Source organism: Suricata suricatta, chromosome 12 (assembly GCF_006229205.1).
Source record: "Suricata suricatta isolate VVHF042 chromosome 12, meerkat_22Aug2017_6uvM2_HiC, whole genome shotgun sequence".
Classification (NCBI taxonomy): Eukaryota; Metazoa; Chordata; class Mammalia; order Carnivora; family Herpestidae; genus Suricata; species Suricata suricatta.
Window position 1 is genome coordinate 83402638 of NC_043711.1, and position 19208 is coordinate 83421845.

The following is a 19208-nucleotide window of genomic DNA, read 5'->3' on the forward strand; positions in this document are numbered from 1 at the left end:
GGGACAGATCATTCAAACAGAAAATCAGCAAGGAAACAGTGAATTCAAATGACACACTGGACCAGATAGATTTAACAGATATATTCAGAACATTTCACCTTAAAACAGCAGAATACACATTATTTTCAAGTGCACATGGGATAGTCTCCAAAATAGATCACACATTAGGCCACAGAACAAGTCTCAACAAATGTAAAAACATCAAAGTCATACCATGCATCTTTTCTGACCACAACTCTATAAAAGTAGAAATTGACCATAACAAAAAAAGTCTGGAAAAACCACAAATACATGGAGGTTAAATAACATGCTACTAAACAATGAATGGCTCAACCAATAAATCAAAGAAGAAATCAAAAAGTACATGGAAACAAATGAAAATAAAAACACAATGGTCCAAAATTTGGGGGATGCAGCAAAAGCAGTTCTAAGAAGGAAGTTTATAACAATACAGACCTACCTCAGGAAGCAAGAAAAATTTCAAACCAATGACCTTACACCTAAAGGAGCTAGCAAAAGAAGCATAAAACCCAAATCCAGCAAAAGAAAGGAAATAATAAATATTAGAGCAAAAATAAATGATATAGAAACTAAAAAACAATAGAACAGATCAATGGAACCAGGAGATAGTTCTTTGAAAAGATTAACATAATTGATTAACCTCTGGCAAGACTCATCAAAAGAGGGAAGGAGTGAGAGAGAGAGAGAGAGAGAGAGAGAGAGAGAGAGAGAGAGAGACCCAGATAAACAAAATCACAAATGGAGAGGAAATAATCAACACCCCAGAAATACAAAAATTATAACAGGATATTATGAAAGCCTATACTGTCAACAAATTAATCAACTTAGAAGAAATCGATAAATTCCTAGAAACATACAACGTACTCAAACTAAAGCAGAAAGAAATAGAAATTTGAACAGACCAATTACCAGCAATGTAATTTATTCAATAATCAAAAAACTCCCAACAAACAAAAGTTCATAATGCAACTTCATAAGCAAATTCAGAAAAACATTTAAAGAAGAGCTAATACCTATTCTTCTTGGGCTCCTGGCTGGCTCAGTTGGTAAAGCATATGAATCTTGATCTTGGGTTGTGAGTTCAAGTCTCATGTTGGATGTAGAGATTACTTAAAAATAAAATCTAAAAAACAAAAACAAAAACAAACAACCCCTATTCTTCTCAAACTATTCCAAAAAATAGAAAATGAAGAAAAACCTCCAAATTCATTCTATGAGGCCAGAATTACTCTGGTACCAAAACCATAAAGACACTACAAAAAAAAAAAGAGAACTACAGGCCAACATCTCTGGTGAACACAGAACACAAAAATCATCAACAAAATACTAGCAAACCAAATCCATGATACATAAAAAAAAAAAATTACCATGATCAAGTGGGATTTATTTTTAGAATGCAAGAGTGCTTCAAATTTGCATATCAACCAACATGATACATCACATCAATAAGAGAAAGGATGAAAACCTTATGATCACTTCAATAGATGCAGAAAAAGCATTTGACGAAGTACAGCATCCATTCATGATAAAACTCTCAACAACGTAGGTTTAAGGGAACATACCTCAGCATAATAAAGGCCTTATATGAAAAACCCAGCTAACATCACACTCAATGGTGAAAAACTGAGAGCTTTTCCCCTCAGGTTAGGAACAAGACAAGTATGTTCACTCCCAAGGCTTTTATTCCATATAGTACTGGAAGTCCTAGCCACAGCAGTTAGGTGACAAAAAGAAATAAAAGACATTCAAATTGGAAAGGAAGAAGTAGAACTTTCACTATTTGCAGATGACATGATACTATATACAGAAAACCATAAAGACTCCACAAAAAACTTCTAGAACTGATAAATAAATTTAGTAAAGTCATAGGATGCAAAATCAATGTACAGAAATCTGTTGCATTTCTATATGCTAATAATGAAGCAGCAGAAAGAGAAATTAAGAAAACAATTCCATTTACAATTGCATCAAAAGAAGCAAAAAATACCTAGGAATAAGCTTAATGATGAAAGAGCTCTACTCTGAAAACTATAAAGCATTGATGAAATTGAAGAGGACACAACGATATGGAAAGACATCCCATGTTAATGGATTGGAAGAACAAATATTGTCAAAATGTCTAAACTATCCAAAGCAATCTACACATTTAATGCAATCCCTATCAAAACAACAAGAGCATTTTTCATGGTTCTAGAACAATAATCCTAAAATCCACAAATAGTTCCAAATAGCTAAGGCAATCTTGAAAAATAAGACTGGAGGCATCACAATTCCTGACTTCAAGTGATATTATGAAGCAGTAATAATCAAAACAGAATGGCACTGGCACAAAAATAGACAAAAAGGTCAATAGAACAGAATAGAAAGCCCAGAAATAAACCCACAATTATATAGTTAATCTTCTACAAAGGCAGAAATAATATTCAATGGGAAAAAGATAATGTCTTCCACAAATGGTGCTGGGAAAACTAGACAGCTACATGCAAAAGAATGAAACTGGATTGATTTCCTACACCATCCACAAAAATAGACTCAAAATGGATTAAGGACCTAAACGTGAGACATGAAACCATGAAAATCCTAGAAGAGAGTACAGGCAGTAATTTCTCTGACATCAACCATAGCAACTTCTTTCTAGATATGTCTCCAGAGGCAAGGGAAATGGGCAAAAATAAAGTATTAGGACTACATCAAAATAAAGGGCTTCTGCACAGCAAAGGAAACAATTAACAAAGCTGAAAGACAACATACTGAATGGGAGAGAGCATTTGCAAATGACATACCTGATAAAGAGTTAATATCCAAGATATTAAGAACATAAAGAATTTATACAACTAAATGCCAAACCCCCCAAACAATCCAATTTAAAAAATGGAAGAAGACATGAACAGACATCTCTCCAAAGAAGATAAGAGAAATAAAGAGAGAGAGAGAGGAAGAGAGAGAGAATTCCAAGCAGGCTCCACACTGTCAGCACAGAGCATGACACGGGGCTCGAACTCTTGAACCATGAGATCATGACCTGAGACAAAATCAAGAGTTGGACACTCAACCGAATGAGTGTGCCCAGGTGTCCCCATACTCTTAACTATAGAAAACAAACTGATGGTGGGCCACCTGGGTGGCTCAGACAGTTAAGTATCCGACTTCAGCTCAGGTCACGATTTTGTGGTTGGTAAGTTTGAGCCCCGCGTCGGGTCCTGTGCTGACAGCTCATAGCCTGGAGCCTACTTCAGATTCTCCCTCTCTCTCTCTCTCTCTCTCTCTCTCTCCCTCTGCCCCTCCCGTGCTCATTCTCTCTCAAAAATAAACAACAATAAAAAAAAGAAAACAAACTGATGATTATCAGAGGGGAGGTGGGTGGGGGGTGGATAAAATAGATGTTGGAAAAGGCAAAACTACGGGAGCAGTAAAAAAAAAAAAATTAGAGGTTTCCATGAGTTGCAGTGAGAAAGGGATAAACATGAGAACACAGAGGAATTTAGGGCAGAGAAACTCTGTATGAAACTGTAATGGTTTCATGTCATTATACATTTGTCAAAATCCAGAGAATGTACAACACCCAAGAGTGAACCTCCGTGTAAACTGTGGACTCTGGATGATGATGACATGTCAACGTAGCATCTCGATTGTAACAATGCTAAACTTTGGTAGGGGGTGTTGGTAATGGGGGAAGGCTATACAGGTGTAGGGGCAAGGGGTATGTGGGAAATCTTTGCACATTCTGCTCAAGATTCATGTGACCCTAAAACTCTTTAAAATATAAATTCTCCTAAAAACTAATAAATTCAGTTCTTTAGTCACAGTGCCACATTTCTGGGGTTCAACGGCAGCCACATGTAGTTGCTACTCAGTGCAATCATTCAAATATTTCTATCAGAACATTCCATCATCCCAGAAAGTTCTGTTGGAGAGCACTGTTCTGTATCTTGATTACGGTGGTTACGCAGGTGTCTACGTTTGCCAAAACTTATGAAAATGTATGAAGTGGATGCAGGTTACTGTATGTAAATCATCTCAACAAAATTGATTTTTAAAAAAACAAAGGAAGAGGCGCACCTGGGTGGCTCATTTAGTTAGGTGTCCAACTCTTGGTTTTGGCTCAGGTCACGATCTCAGTCGGGTGGTGTGTTCAGGCCCCACATCAGGCTTGGTGCTGACAGTGTGGAGCCTGCTCGAGATTCTCTCTCCTCTCTCTCTCCCCCCCCTCTGCCCCCTCCCCCAATCACACAACATGTGCTCTGTCTCTCAAAATAAATAAACTTAAAAAAATTAAAAAATAAAGAGAGAAAGAAAGAGAACATGTATAGACTAGAAGACTTTAGAGATAGATCAACTAATTGCAAATACCTGTACCCTATTTGGATCCTGATTCAAATTATATTTATAATAAGCAATACAAATTTTGAACATAATTAAAGACTTGGAGATTATAAATGGAAAATTTTTTATTTTCATAGGCGTGTTTGGAGGTATATTCTGAAATACCTATGAAATGATATTTGGGATTTCACTCTAAAAAGATGGCCATGAGCTGACTATCTTTGAAGCTGGCCTTGCTAGAGTTGGGTGATGAGCACATAGGGCGTTATTATCTTGTTCTCCTCACTTCTGTTTATTGTTAGTTTTCCATAATTAAATGTTTAAAAGCTCACTTCTTCAGAGGCCTTCCCTGACCACCCTAAGGTAGACTTCCTCTCCCTACTATTTTCTAGCATACATCCCATTATCTTCGTGGCACTTCCCACAATGCTATTTTACGTACCTACTAGTTTATTTGTCTCCGCTAGAATTTTGTTTTCCAGAGAATAAAAACTGCCTAGTCCACACTGAACACTAAGGCTGAAGCTGATGCACAAAGGTGCTTCATAAGCATGTGTTGTTGCTTGGACAGACAGATGGGCGCGTTCAAGGGCAGAAGCTCAGGTGGGAGCAAGATGTGACGAACACATTCCTAACAACACCCTCCTTGGACATACTGGAAGCGGTGAGCCTTCAAAGGAAGGGAGATTCAACCATCAACCCTTGGGGTCTGTGGAGTGGGCTGATTATGAGTTCAGCTGTTTCTTCAACTGTATGAGAAAAATAAACTAGACTCACATTGTTTTAAAGCCATGAATAATTTCTTTGAATGAAATCTCCTGAGACAATCCAACATGTAAAATAGAAAAAACAGAGCCATCAAAAGCAGAGTTACTGTCATAGTTTAGATCAAACACAAAACAAAAAAGTCATCCAGTGGTTATGAGGAGTCCAGGAAAACCTGCCCCAGCAACGCCAGCTTGGAGGTAAAGGGCTGACTCGGGCAGCTGAGGAGTGGGACTTTCTGCCTGCTAGGCCTCTTTCCCCTTGCCTCGTCTTGGTTTTCAGACGAGGATGTTCCCGGCCGTGCTGGAGGTTGCCATGGCCCAGAGCTCACGGTTTTTTTCTGAAATCTCGACCTGTTCCGTTTGAGAGAGTAAAATTCCCTCATCAAGTCTTCCACTTCCCACTGCTCTTCCTTCAGGCTCTGGCAGCAGTGCAGGGCGGCAGGGTCGATGGGGTGTGCTTCTGTGTTGAATATGTAACCCCCAGCCCCCAGGATGCACTCCCCATAGGGGGTCATAACTGCGTCAAAGGCGGAGCCATTGTTGTGAATGAAGTTGGTTGGGTCAAACAGAAGGTAGAGGTATTTCACAGTCTCGGCCAGGAAGAAAGACTCCATGCGGTTGTCGAGCTTGTGGTCTCGCAGATCTTTGATCTGCCACAAGGAAAGAGGTAGCAAGTCAGAAGTGGTATCACAGGGCAGCAGAGAGGGCCAGGGGACTGCAGTAGGAGCTCCTGCCCTGCCACAGAGCAGCAGAGGGCCTTCGGGAAAATCACTTTACGTTTCAGAGTTTCATCTTTTCCCAAGCCTGGACCACCGACTCTCACCCGGATTGGCACATCTTCCAGCAGGGCTTCCTGCTTCCTTCCTTAACCCTAAAGTTTATTTATACAGTAAGTCTTAGCTGTCGCTCCTCCACTGAAAACCCTCTGTTGACATCCCACTTCATGGTAGACTAAAAAACCAAAGTCCTTATCATGGCCTAATGGGTCCTCATGGCCTGGACCCTGCTCTCTCCCTGACTACTCTTCCACTCCCTCCCTCGTTCTTGTGGTCCAGCCAATGACCGTCCTGTTCTGTGAGCAATCGTGTGTGTACACTCCGCCCGGGTGCTCTGCATGGCTTGTTCTTTCAGCCTGGACCATTCGTCCTTCCTACAGCTTGCTCTCTCCCGGACCCTGGGCCTCTGCTGAAATACTGCCTGATCACCGGGTCTCCCCTAAACTCCCTAGGGACAAGACAATTCCTATCCCCATTAACCTGCTTTTATTGTGACCATACACATACACATCTAATCATCCCCTTTAATGGCACTGTAAAAATGTAGCATTATTTACTTAACAAATCCAAGTTTTTGCTACCATAATAATTAGAAGTGTTTATAAAGAAAAATCCACACTAAGTTTACAGTTGTGGATACGTAAGTTTACTTCCTACATTTATTTTAACATCTCAGAATTTGAGATATATTTTCTTAAAACTAATTCTCAGTGGTATCTATTTTTCACAATGTGATTAAAATATGGACTTGATGTACCAAAAATTATTATTGTCTTGCCTTCTTTGTCAAAGGCCAAGGAGTCCGACGCCTATTCCCATCATTTGCCTTGGAAGACCTCCAGAGGGCTTTCATTTCCAAGGAAATCAGTCAAATATTCCTAAGAAGGCCCCAATGGACTTACCCACTTTGGCTTTTCACAAAATACAACATATTTAGAAACTAAAACAGATCACTGCTTTATTTTCCCTCTACATATATAGGTCTTTTCTTTAAACAGATGTATATATATTTTACTTACAGAATATAACCACAATACAAAATTTTTAGAAAGAAGGAATTTTTTTTTCTTGGTCTTTTTTAATCCCATACCCTAAAAATCCTCTGTAGACTTTTTGGTGAATTTTCTTCTGGACAATTTTCTTACACATCTGTTTTCTACATATCTGTAATGATTGTTTATTTACATCTTGCCTGCTTGGGTGCTCCAAGGATGTGACATGGCTCTTCCCTGGTTTGACCCTTTCAATCCCCTTTCCACAGAGCAGCCAGAGTGATCGTTCTAAAATACAAATCATACCAGGTCACTGCTCAGCTGTCAGTCCCACCAGGCTTCTTGTTCTAAGCAGAACAAAATGCAAATTCTCCTCCAGAGCTTATACAAAGCCCTACATGATACAGCTCCTGCCTCCCTCTGGAACATGATCTCTTCCCCTTTCCTCCGTGTTCATGTTCCTCCAGCCATACTGGCCTTCTGTCTCCCAGATACACGTTCGTTGTTTTTCCTAATAAAATGTCAGCTCAGGGACTTGGTCTTTGTTCACTGCTAGAACCACTGGCCAAACATGGTGCCTGATGTATAAAAGACATTTAATAAACATCTGTGAAAACACTAGGACAGTTTCATTAAGGACTCCTGGGTTTGAATATAAGGCCATGAACTTCCTATTTCCCTTTTAAAATCTACCTAATAGGCCTTTCCACAAAACTTCTCACAAAATTCATCCTGCACAGTAGCCTGTAAGACAGTTTGAGGACTCCTGATGCAGGGACAATGACAAGAGCATAGAGTCAAGATCCCTGAGAATGAACCCTTAGCTCCACCTCTACAAGCTTTGTGAACTTTAGCAAGGCCCCTGGCTTCTCTGTTCTTCAGTCCTGCCATCTATAAAATAGAGGTATAGGTACATCTCTAAGGTCCCTTCAGTGCTAATATTCCAGAGTCTCTTTATCAGCAGGGGGAGACATTTCTCAACTTTTGGGTCTGTGGAAACACTTACTGTTGCAAATCCACACTCCACCTTGCTGATTTTTTCAATGGATTCCACGGCATCTCTTCCAAGTTCTAAGAGGGTGGGATCCCCCGTGGCACGGTAGAGGTACATTGCGCTCTCAATGAGTTCTGTAAAGTCCAAGGCAGACCCTTTTCATCCAGGGGCTGAGCAGGGAAGGCTCCCGGTCCAGCTCAGGGGGTGAGACTCCTCCCCTCCCTACCTTGTCCACAGGGCCCCAACCAGGAAGAACACGGGACAACTCAATGCGGAGTTTTCGAAGCCAATATACCTGAAGCCTGAAGCTTAGGGGAGATCAACATTAAAACTGACCATGAACTCCCATCCTGAGGGAGAGACGGCCAGCTAGGCTCTGGAATAGAGAGGTGGCAGAGGCCGCTCCCTGTCTCCCCATATTTGTCCCCTCCTTCTTCCTTAGTAACAGAATCCTTAACTATAGCCAAACACACAACTGCTTAGACTGACAACTATTCCCAGCAGTCAGGTGTGGGATTAAGGTCCCTGAAACCTTAAAGGCCATTTAAGACCAAAAGTGAGAAAGAAAGAAATGTCTATCTTAATTAAGTACTACTCATTTTCTGTCACTAACAGCCTAACCTAATCCTAAAACTTAAAGAATATGAACCTATTATTATGAGGCCCTTTCTGAGATGGGATGGACAAAAAGTTGAAGGTTAAGATACTCAAGAGCTGATCTTCGATCTAACAAAGAAACAGCGACCAGCTCACTGGGCCCAGAATGAGGCAATAGTCTTGTCCTATTCTACAGCCACAACTGGAATTTGACAGGGATGGGCTCCATTTTCAGATGAATATTAGCCAATGGGAGTTTGTCCTGAAGAGAACGTTTATTCTGGAGAAAAGAAAACTTGGGAAGCTATGTTTACTTCTTTAAAATATCTGAAGAGCCAGTGTGGGAAAGAAAGATTTGACTTCTAGGGTGGCCCCAGGAGGTGGAAGCTGTAGCTCAATAGACATTTCTACTTTTCCACCTGTCTTTTCTCAGAGAGGAGAGAACTCTCTCCTTCCTAGACCAACCTCTCCTCCCAATTTCCTTCCCTGTTTCTTCCTGGGCCTTTACCAGCACTTTTCTCCCTTTTGATTTATTACTGCAAAATCTCTTTCTTCCTTTCAGAAAAAAAAAATCTCTGCCTGTCTCCCAGTTCTCTCTTACCTATCCCTTTTACCCCACAGGTCCACAGACAATTTGCTGATCTAACTGCTCATATTCTAAGACAGAGATTGGCGTACATTTACTTGTAAGTGAACACACTATGTGTGTTCAAAGAAAGAAAAGAGAGGCACCTGGCTGGCTCAGTCGTTTAAGCATCTGACTTCAGCTCCCATCAGGATCTCACAGTTCACGAGTTGGAGCCCCGCATCAGGCTCTGTGCGGACACTTCAGAGCCTGGAGCCTGCTTCAGATTCTGTGTCTCCCTTTCTCTTTGCCCCTCCCCTGCTCACGCTCTGTCTCTCTCTCTCTCCCTCTCAAAAATAAATAAACATTAAAAAAATTAAATTCAAAAAAAGAAAAGATAGTGCCCCCGGGAAGCCTCTTCTGTTGCTTGCAGCTGGCTGGCTCAGTGCACCCAGGGCCAGCCATTTTGTTTTCTCTTTCTCACACATGGGCCTACATATGCTATCACTGCTTTAATTTCTTGTAGATTGGCCAACTCTCTAAAACAGGGTGACAGCTCAAGGCTTAGATTTGGATTTAGGGGGAAGTAAAGACCCTCAGAGACCTTTAGGCTTGGTTCTGTGTTTCAATACTGTGGATCAGATACATGTACCAGAGCGTAACACACTGGCCAATTTAATGAAAGAGAAATACCTTATCTCCCATTGGCATTGTTTCAGGGTAGGAAGGGTGACTGGACTAAGGCATTATTGGATTCCTAGCTGTGATGCCTTACTTTCCATTGACGCCTTCCTGCAAGCCTATCCTGCAAATGGAACAGGGTGCCTCTGTAAGTAGTGAGCTCCCTGTCACTGGTGCTAACTGAACAAAGACTAGAAAAACACTTGCCAGGGCAATGACAGGGCGATCCCATTTAGAAGGCCTCTCAGTTTCCCTCTAACTCGGAGAATGCACAAGCCTATGTCCTACTTCTAGTCCCAAACTGTCTTCATTTTATCTGTTGGTAACACTGGGTCCAACACCTTCTGAGAGCTTTCTCTTAAAAACAAAAACAAAAAAGCCATGAGAATGAACACATGAGAAATACGAAGAACAGTAGCCTCTAGGAATCAAAGTGACTAATTTATTCTTTACAGTTACTGTTCTACTTCCTCTTGTGTTCCCCCTTCCTCAGCTCCCACAACAATCTCTTGATCTAGGGAAGGAAGGAAATAGGGTTGGGGGAGCGGGGCACAGAATGGCCAGAAGCCACCAGAAGGCCTGTCCCACAGCTCAAAGGCATTCAGGTGGGAAGGTGGGAAGAGTCTAACAATGCAAGTGTAATCCACTTTGGGGTGGGGGGTGACTGTGCGTGCTGACTAAGCTTCCTTCCTCTGGCCCCCTTTCCCTTCTCCTCCTCACAGTGTTTAACTTTCCTGCAGTGAATCAGAGGATCAGGGCTGGAAAGGAACTTTAAGACAGTTATCAAGTGTGTAATACCTTCCTTCTCTGCACCTTGACTTCTGAGCTGCAAATGGGGTGGTGGACGAGATCGGATGATTCATTCCTAAGGTCCATTGCAGAGTTCTAACATTCCATACTGTAGAAGCACAATTCACCTGACCCAGTGACTTAGGAAGTTTGTTTATACTTCTGAAATCCTGACGGCAGGAACTCAAAGAGAGTCAAACTGGCTCTTGCCTTTGTACTCATTTGCCGGAGTTTGAAGGAGCCTAAGATTTAGTTAAGCAGTCTGGGTTCCAGTCCTACCTCCATACTTAGCCCTGGGCAAGTCATTTCAGCCCACTAGGCTTCAGTTTCCTTATCTGAAAATATGGGGATATATAAGTCCTGTCAGGAAAACCACCCAGAGCCACTGGAAGCAGAACAGGAAAAATGAACTTGTGAGCACTTGTGAGGCAGGAAGCCTTATAGAAACATGAGGGTCTGGGGTTCGGAGAACAAGAGGCTACAGGTCGTGATGGGCCGGAGATACTGCTTACCTGGCCGAAGAGGGTACCCCTCTCGCTTCTCCACTGTGTATCCCTGAGGAATGTTGTAGAATTCCGGGAGCCCCCCAAACTGCTTCCATACAGTGTAATAGTTGAGGAAGGTCCTCATGGCATTATCAATGTCCCCAATGAGACTCTATAGGAGACAAGCAGTTGTCAGGCAGATAGCCACCAGGCATAAAAACCCACATACAAAACAACTCCACACACCAAATCCCACATACAACCTCAGGGAAGAGACAGCAAAAGCTCTTGGAGACAAAAAAAGCCTGCAAATCAAACCTGATTTGCAGGTTTGGCCTTGGGCCATACACTGACCATCTCTGAACCTCATATATCAGATGCAAAATAAATACCACGTATTTCATTACGTTATCATGAGGGAAAGAGGTTGTATTCTAAGTCCCTGCTCAGTCAATGAAGGCCGCTACGGTTTTTAAATAGCCACCTGGTTCAGATTTTTAAGAATAGGGAATTGATTTTACTAAGTCTCACTCCTACCCTATACCCCAAATCACTCTGTATTAGTTTATAAGCATAAATATGTGTGACTATAGATTATTTTTCCCAGATTAAAAAAATAGCTTATTAAGTATACCGTTCTGCACTTTCATTCATTTAACAATAGATTTTGATTTTTCCATATAAGTATATAAAAAGCTCCCTCCTCCTATTATATAGTTGCATAGTATTCCACTGCTTGGATCATAAGTTAACTAGTTCCCTATTAACAGCTGGTTGGATTGGTTCCAATATTTTGTTATTTGCTGTAAGAGGTAATAGGGTAGTAAATAACATTGTACATATGTTACCTCACACCTGCAAATTTACCTGTAACCTGTATGACAGATGTGCAGAATTAGGATTGCGGGGTCCAAAAATATATGCATTTGTAATTTTACTAGCTGTTGCTAAGTAGCTATTAACACAAGTTTGCAGGGAAAGAGCTGACCCTTTTTGACATCTCTGAATGCTTCACAGATAGAACAAACGTAACGTTTCCCAAACAGGATTCTTGGTTCCCTCACTTCCCCACAAAGTTGCCTCCCTATCATCATCTCTCCCTTAGTAAATGGGACTTAGCAAATGGCGGTCATCCTTGATTCCTCCCTTTGCTCCACCCCCACATCCATTCCCTTAGCAACTCCTGTCAATTCCATTTTCCAAAACATCAAGATTTATCTCGCTTTATCTCCAGTGCCTGGTTTGGTCACCAGCATCTCACGCTGGGATGATCTCCGCCGTCTTCCCACTGCCCCCACCACTTGCCCTCATGCTACTCTCCCCACGCAGCCAGAGGAACTGCCTTACTGCATACAACAGACCTCAGGGCGTCCCGCGGGTTCTGCATAAAGTCAAGACACCTCCCTGTGGCCCTCAAAGCCTTGCATGATCTGGGCATTGCTGAACTTCAGTGATAGATCTTTCCCTCCTTTGGACTGTGGCCATACTGCTTTTCCTTGTTTCTGATAAACACCCAACGCTTTCCTGTCTCAGGACCTTCACACATGGTATTTCCTCTGTCCGGAACATCATTGCCCACATCTGATTCTTGAAGTATCAGCGCTGTTATCACATCTCTGGGAGGCATTCTTCTCTCAAGTGAGGTCCCCATCCAGCATTGTCTCTCAGCCTCTCATCTGTTTCCTTCATTGTAACTTATGCATTTGTCTGTTTAATTTTTTTCTCTTGTGCCCTACCCTCTATAATCTACATGAGGAAAAGTCCTAGAACACAGCAGGCATTCAAATACTGATGAATAAATGAATGAACAAATTAAACAGATCTAAGCCTCCTTTCATCTATAAAGAAACATTTGCCTCCATGCGTTGTGATAATTCTATGTAAAGTGCTTGGCATATAAATCATTTGCTCATAAATAATTCATTTATCACCTCCATGTGTCAGATAGATTACCAGGCACTGATTAGATGTTCAATAAATGCTGGTTATAGTGTGATTATAATCTCACAGAGAAAGAACCCATGATCCTTGCTCAGGCCAGGAAAAGTACCATATAAACGGAGATGAAACTCTTTCCTTATCAAACTCTCTCTTTTATTAATTTTTATTTTAGGAAATTTGAAAAATAAAGGTATATTGGGGTGCCTGGGTGGCTCAGTCAGTTAAGCATCAGATTTTGGCTCAGGTCATGATCTCACGGTTCATGAGTTTGAGTCCCGTATCAGGTGAGCTTGATCTCCACTTCGGGTAAGCCCCACTTCTCATGAGCCCCACTTCTCTCACTCCCTGACCCTGTCTTCCTCTCTCTCTATCCCTTACTCACTTGCACCCTCTCTCTCTCAAAATAAAAAAGAAAGGTATAAGTGACCTTTAACCTCACCACACAGAGAAAACAGTTTTGATATCTACCTTTCCAATTTGTATTTTTTTTTAAGTTTATTTATTTTGAAAGAGAGAGAGGGAGAGAGAGAGAGAATGCGTGAGAAGAGGAGAGGCACAGAGAGAGGGGGAGGGAGAATCACAAGCAGGCTCTGTGCTGATAGCACAATGTCACAGGGCCTGATCTCATGACCGTGAGATCATGACCTGAGCAGAAATCAAGAGTCGGACACTTAACTTGACTGAGCCACCCAGGTGCCCCTCCAATTTGTATTCTATTCAGAGTTATATAAATTATTTTTAAAGCACAGAGGAATAAAAAGATAATTATCTTCTTAATCTTATAGTATCAGCCATTTACATCTTTGTCTTCTTCTGCTCCTTAACACACAAAACTAAAATTCTATAGCATTGTAATCAGAGTACACCTGATATAATGCCTTCATTTTTTGTTATTGTTAAAGCTAAAGAATCAAATTAAAAAAAAATTTTTATGTCTTTATTTTGAGAGAGAGAGAGGCAGAGAGCAAGTGGGGGAGGGGCAGAGAGAGAGGGAAACACAGAATCTTAAGCAGGCTCCAGGTTCTGAGCTGTCAGCACAGAGCCTAATGCAGAGCTTGAACCCATGGACTATGAGATCATGACCTGAGCTGAAGTCAGACGCTTAACCAACTGAGCCACCCAGGCGCACCAAGAATTAAAAAAAAAAAAAAATTATCACTCCAAATTTCTCACTATAGTCTAACAGTACATTTCATTCCTTCATGTTTTCTTAATTCTTGTTCACTACCTCTTCCTGTAACATAGGAGTTTATATACAAATTTTTAAATTAAAGTTGTATCATGACCCATTCTATTAAGATGCAGTCATTTATTTGTTCCTCCAATATAGGGTACTGGATCATTTCTAGGTTTCCTTTGTCATGAACTTCGCTGCTAGGAGTATCTGCATGCATCTTTTCCTCTGGAATTATTTTCTTGGGGAACATCACAGAAATGGAATTCCAGAGTCAAAGGGTGTGATCTGTGGTATGGTTGGGTTGTACAAGAAGGTTTCCCAAGAGGAATGTCGTCACAAATAGTTTTAAGGCAATAGATTTCCCGATCCTCTGCTTTCCCAAAATGGATCTTCCCGAGAAGATGCTTGTAACACAAAGGCAGGCAACCTTTTTATTTTATTGTTTTATTTATTTTTGAGACGGAGACTGAGCACGAGCGGGGGAGGGGCAGAGAGAGAGAGAGGGAGACACAGAATCTGAAACAGGCTCCAGGCTCTGAGCTGCTAGCACAGAACCCGATATGGGGCTCAAACCCACAGACTGTGAGATCATGACCTGAGCCGAAGTCAGACACTTAGCTGACTGAGCCACCCAGGCGCCCCAAGGCAGGGTATCTTTTATTACTGTTTTCTTTACAGTTACCCTTCTGCCATCTTCCAAAAGCAAGGTGTACCTACCAGCATCCTCTAACGACCCTGCGGAATAAAGATTTCCTGAGCACCAAACTAGGTTAAATTTAAAATATCAGTGTACACATTCTTCTCAAAGCTAGAACAAACAATCCCAAAATTTGTATGGAACCACAAAAGACCCCGAATAGCCAAAGTAATATTGAAGAAGAAAACCAAAGTGGGAGGCATCACAATCCCAGACTTTAGCCTCTACCACAAAGCTGTCATCATCAAGACAGTATGGTATTGGCACAAAAACAGACACATGGACCAATGGAATAGAAGAGAGCACCCAGAATTGGAGCCACAAATGTATGGCCAACTAATCTTTGACGAAGCAGGAAAGAGTATCCAATGGAAAAACGACAGCCTGTTTAGCAAATAGTGCTGGGAGAACTGGACATCAACATGCAAAAGAATGAAACTAGATCACTTTCTTACACCATGCACAAAAATGAACTCAAAATGGATGAAGGACCTCAATGTGAGACAGGAAACCAACAAAACCCTCAAGAAGAAAGCAGGAAACAACCTCCTTGACTTCAGCTGCAGGCATTTCTTACCAGACACATCACCAAAGGCAAGGAGATTAAAATAAAGACCTCATCAAGATAAAAAGCTTCTGTACTGCAAAGGAAACAACCAACAAAACTAAAAGGAAACCAACAAAATGGGAAAAGATATTTGCAAATGACAAATAGGATAAATGGCTTGTATCCAAAATCTATAAAGAACTTTAAAAACTCCACACCTGAAAGATAAATAATCCAGTGAAGAAATGGGCAGAAGACATGAATAGACACTTCTCCAAAGAGGACATCCAGATGGTCAACAGACACATGAAACAATGCTCAACATCACTCATCATCAGGGAAATACAAATCAAAACCACACTGAGATACCACCTCACCCCAGTCACAGTGACTAAAATGAACAAATTAGAAAACTATAGATGCTGGTGAGGGTGTGGAGAAATGAAACACTCTTGCACTGTTGATGGGAATGCAAACTGGTGTAGCTGCTCTGGAAAACAGTGTGGAGGTTCCTCAAAAAATTAAAAATAGAACTACTCTATTACCCAGCAATAGCACTACTAGGAATTTACCCAAGGGATACAGGAGTGCTGATGCATAGGGGCACATGTACCCCAATGTTCATAGCGGCACTTTAAACAATAGCCAAATCATGGAAAGAGCCTAAATGTCCATCAACTGAGAATGGATCAAGAAGATGTGGTTTATATATACAATGGAGTATTACATGGCAATGAGACAGAATGAAATCTGGCCGTTTGCAGCAATGTGGATGGAACCAAAAGGTATTATGCTGAGTGACACAAGTCAGTCAAGAAGGACAGATATTATATGTTTTCACACATATGTGGATCTTGAGAAACTTAACAGAAGTCCATGGGGGAAGGGAAGGGGGAAAAATAGTTACAGAGAGAGAGGCAAACCACAAGAGACTCTTAAATACAGAGAACAAATTGAGGGTGGGGGGGACGGGGGAGAGGGGAAAATGGGTGATGGGCATTGAGGAGGGCACTCGTTGAGATGAGTACTGGGTGTTGTATGTAAGCCAATTTGACAATTAATTATATTAAAATAAAATAAAATATCAGTGCAGGGTTGAAAAAAAGGAAGGCCTCTAAACACTGTGTGACAAACTCTTTTGCATACCAGATGGTTTCCAATTCTCTGCCTTCAAAAAAAGCTGAAAGAGGATCTGGTCAAACTGTCAGCAGAGAGATCATTAAAAATGATTTGTGATGACAGATTATATGATTATTTTTATCATATAAAGAAAGAACCGTATAATACTGCCCTTTTTGAATGGCTGAATACTGGTAGTTTTATACGGTTTAATCTATTTACTCAATGACTACAAAGAACTGAATGATAATGCAATAATCAAACTCCTTGCATTTCCATCTACTTATTTATGTGTATAAGGCTCCTCAGTACTTCCATCTAAAAAAATGAAAACAGGAATGAAACTTCTGATACACAACCATGTCCCATTTCTGCAATATGTATTATTTACACACAAATACACGAACTACTTAAAAATTAAAAAAAAGCCCCCTTGGGGCACCTGGGTGGCTCACTCGGTTAAGCATCCAACTTCAGCTCAGGTCATGATCTCTCACAGTCCGTGGGTTTGAGCCCCGTGTTGGGCTCTGTGCTGTTGACTCAGAGCCTGGAGCCGGCTTCAGATTCTGTGTCTCCCTCTCTCTCTGCCCTTCCTCTGTTCTCTGTCTCTCAAAATAAAATAATAATGATATAAAAAATTTTTTAATATAAAAATTTATTGCCATTTATACGATAAGACCTTTTCTTAGGATAAAAAAAAGAAACCAGCTTATAAAAATATGGTGGCATACATAGGGGCTGGTTAGATGGACTCCAAGATCCTGCCTTCCTCTGTGACTCCTTCAGATCACGTAATGGAAAATGATAATGATGGCACACACAGCAGCCCCAGCTGCTTTCACACCCTTCCTCAGGCCTGCTGTTGAGGATGAGGGGATGTGACAGAAACGTCCAGTGGAGAAACAGTTGTTGCCAATGGCTATTACCACCCAGCCCGGAAAGACACTCTCCACTTTAAGTGGTATAACATTTCACAGCAAATTGGAAGTTCAGTACCTGATACCTTAATGCTCCCCTTGGAAAATTCAGCTTGGCAGAATCTGAATTTTGTCTAATTCACTCCAACACTCTCTTCTATCTCCAACCCACCCCTAGGAAACAAGTACTCCAGCCACTGAAGCACCTTATTTGACTTATACCTGAGAATGAGCTTGCTTTGCCAGTTCCAGAGAAAAATGGCCCCTTCTCTGATCATTCCTACCTGAAGACCAGGCCAGTAGGCCTCCAGGGACTGGAAGACTGGCATGGACACAGTCCCCTTGTACATCTGCACCCACAGGTACCAGTCATCGAAGCGGGTATAATTCCGAATGGCTTTGTTATATTCTGCAGAGGAGATGCAAGAAGACATGTCAGCGATGAGGGAGATGAAAGGAGCAGACTTAGTCTTCCAGAAGCACAGATTTACACTTTTGAAAGACTATATGATGGTATAGCTTCAAAGCACCCTAGGATGCAACAAGGCACCGAGGAAGGCGCATGGGTCCTGGAGCCAAACGTCCAGACTCAAATTCCTATGACCTTGGGCAAAATTTTCCTTCCAAAGTCTCAGTCGTATTGTCGCTAAGGTGGGGAGAGTAATGATATACACCTCATGGGATTGCTCAGTCACTCATTCGCTCAACAATACTCACTGCACATCTACTAGGTACAGGCACCTACGGGGTGGCAAACAAGACGAAATCCAGTCCTCAGGGCATTTACATTCTAGTAGGCACTTGCACTTTCACCTTTCTCTAGATTGTAAATCCACAAAGGCCAGGACTTTGTTTTGTTTATTGCAGAATCCTCAGCACTAAGATAGTGCATAATAAGTATGCACAGCAAGTTATTATCTGAACAAAGTACCAAATACACATGCAAATAAATGAGCCAATCTCAAACAGTGTAAGGATTAAATGAAACAGTCCACATTTGGTGCTTGGCATGGCACTTCACGTAATGGTATTCAATAAATATCTGCTGAATAAAAGAATAGTAGCTGTAATAATATTTATTATTTGGTGCCCAACAACTCCCCAATATCATTATTATTAGTGTCCAAGGGTCTGGAGAGTAAAATGCTTTTATTTGACAGGCATGAGTCGACTACCTACCTCGTTGTGGGAAGCAGAAGGATGAAGAAGGCATGGACACTGTGTCAGGAGGAAGAGCTGTGACTGTGGATGACAGCTGATGGCACAAAAGGTGCTGAAGGCCCTAAATTCTAAGGGAGGATCAAGCTACTTCGTGGGCAAGGTGACATTTCAGCTGGGCCTTGAAGGGTGAATAAAATTTGGATACATGAAGACAGGAAAAAGGTATTTTTGGCAAAGGAAACATATGTGCAATGACCAGGAAATAAGAATCCAGGGTCACACACAGAGTGCACATAGTTCACTTGGCTCTTGCAGGAAGGCCTGAAGAGGTATGGTGGGCAGCAAGTAGGCAGTGGAAGTCCATGGTGGCTCTGAATGCAGACTCAGATACTCAGAACTGGTTGTATAGGCACTTGGGAGCAACTGGAAGTTTATACACATGTCAATGGGAAAAATCATGGCAAAAGCCTCCCTACCCCACCCTTTTTACCTAGGAACATGGCCATGAGCTTCTTATCCTGAAGCAGGATGGCTCCTTTCACCAGATACTCAAAGTAGGAGTCCACGCCAGCCCCAATGCCTGAGTCCTGGGCCACCCACTTTCCAGTGAGCACATCAATATGGTTGCCAACCTGAGAGAGAGTGAGTGAGAGAGAGAG

At 41.6% G+C, this 19208-nt stretch overlaps 1 protein-coding gene across 3 annotated transcripts in view; it reads right to left on the reverse strand.

The window, feature by feature from the left end:
* Positions 1 to 4449: 4449 nt before the first annotated feature.
* Positions 4450 to 19208, reverse strand: part of LOC115273158 (ER degradation-enhancing alpha-mannosidase-like protein 2) — a 29824-nt gene continuing 15065 nt past the window's right edge. Inside the window, exons 7-13 of one of the 3 annotated variants that reach the window (XM_029916083.1) lie at positions 19040 to 19181; positions 18568 to 18606; positions 17673 to 17797; positions 11018 to 11162; positions 7886 to 8007; positions 7073 to 7167; positions 5603 to 5761 (exon numbers count right to left, since the gene is read on the reverse strand). In XM_029916083.1, coding sequence (XP_029771943.1) covers positions 5695 to 5761; positions 7073 to 7167; positions 7886 to 8007; positions 11018 to 11162; positions 17673 to 17797; positions 18568 to 18606; positions 19040 to 19181 — 735 coding nt within the window. In that variant the 3' untranslated portion in view covers positions 5603 to 5694. Of the gene's footprint in view, positions 5762 to 7072; positions 7168 to 7885; positions 8008 to 11017; positions 11163 to 17672; positions 17798 to 18567; positions 18607 to 19039; positions 19182 to 19208 lie in introns of all 3 variants that reach the window. The other 2 variants (XM_029916081.1, XM_029916082.1) reach the window with 2 other exon arrangements.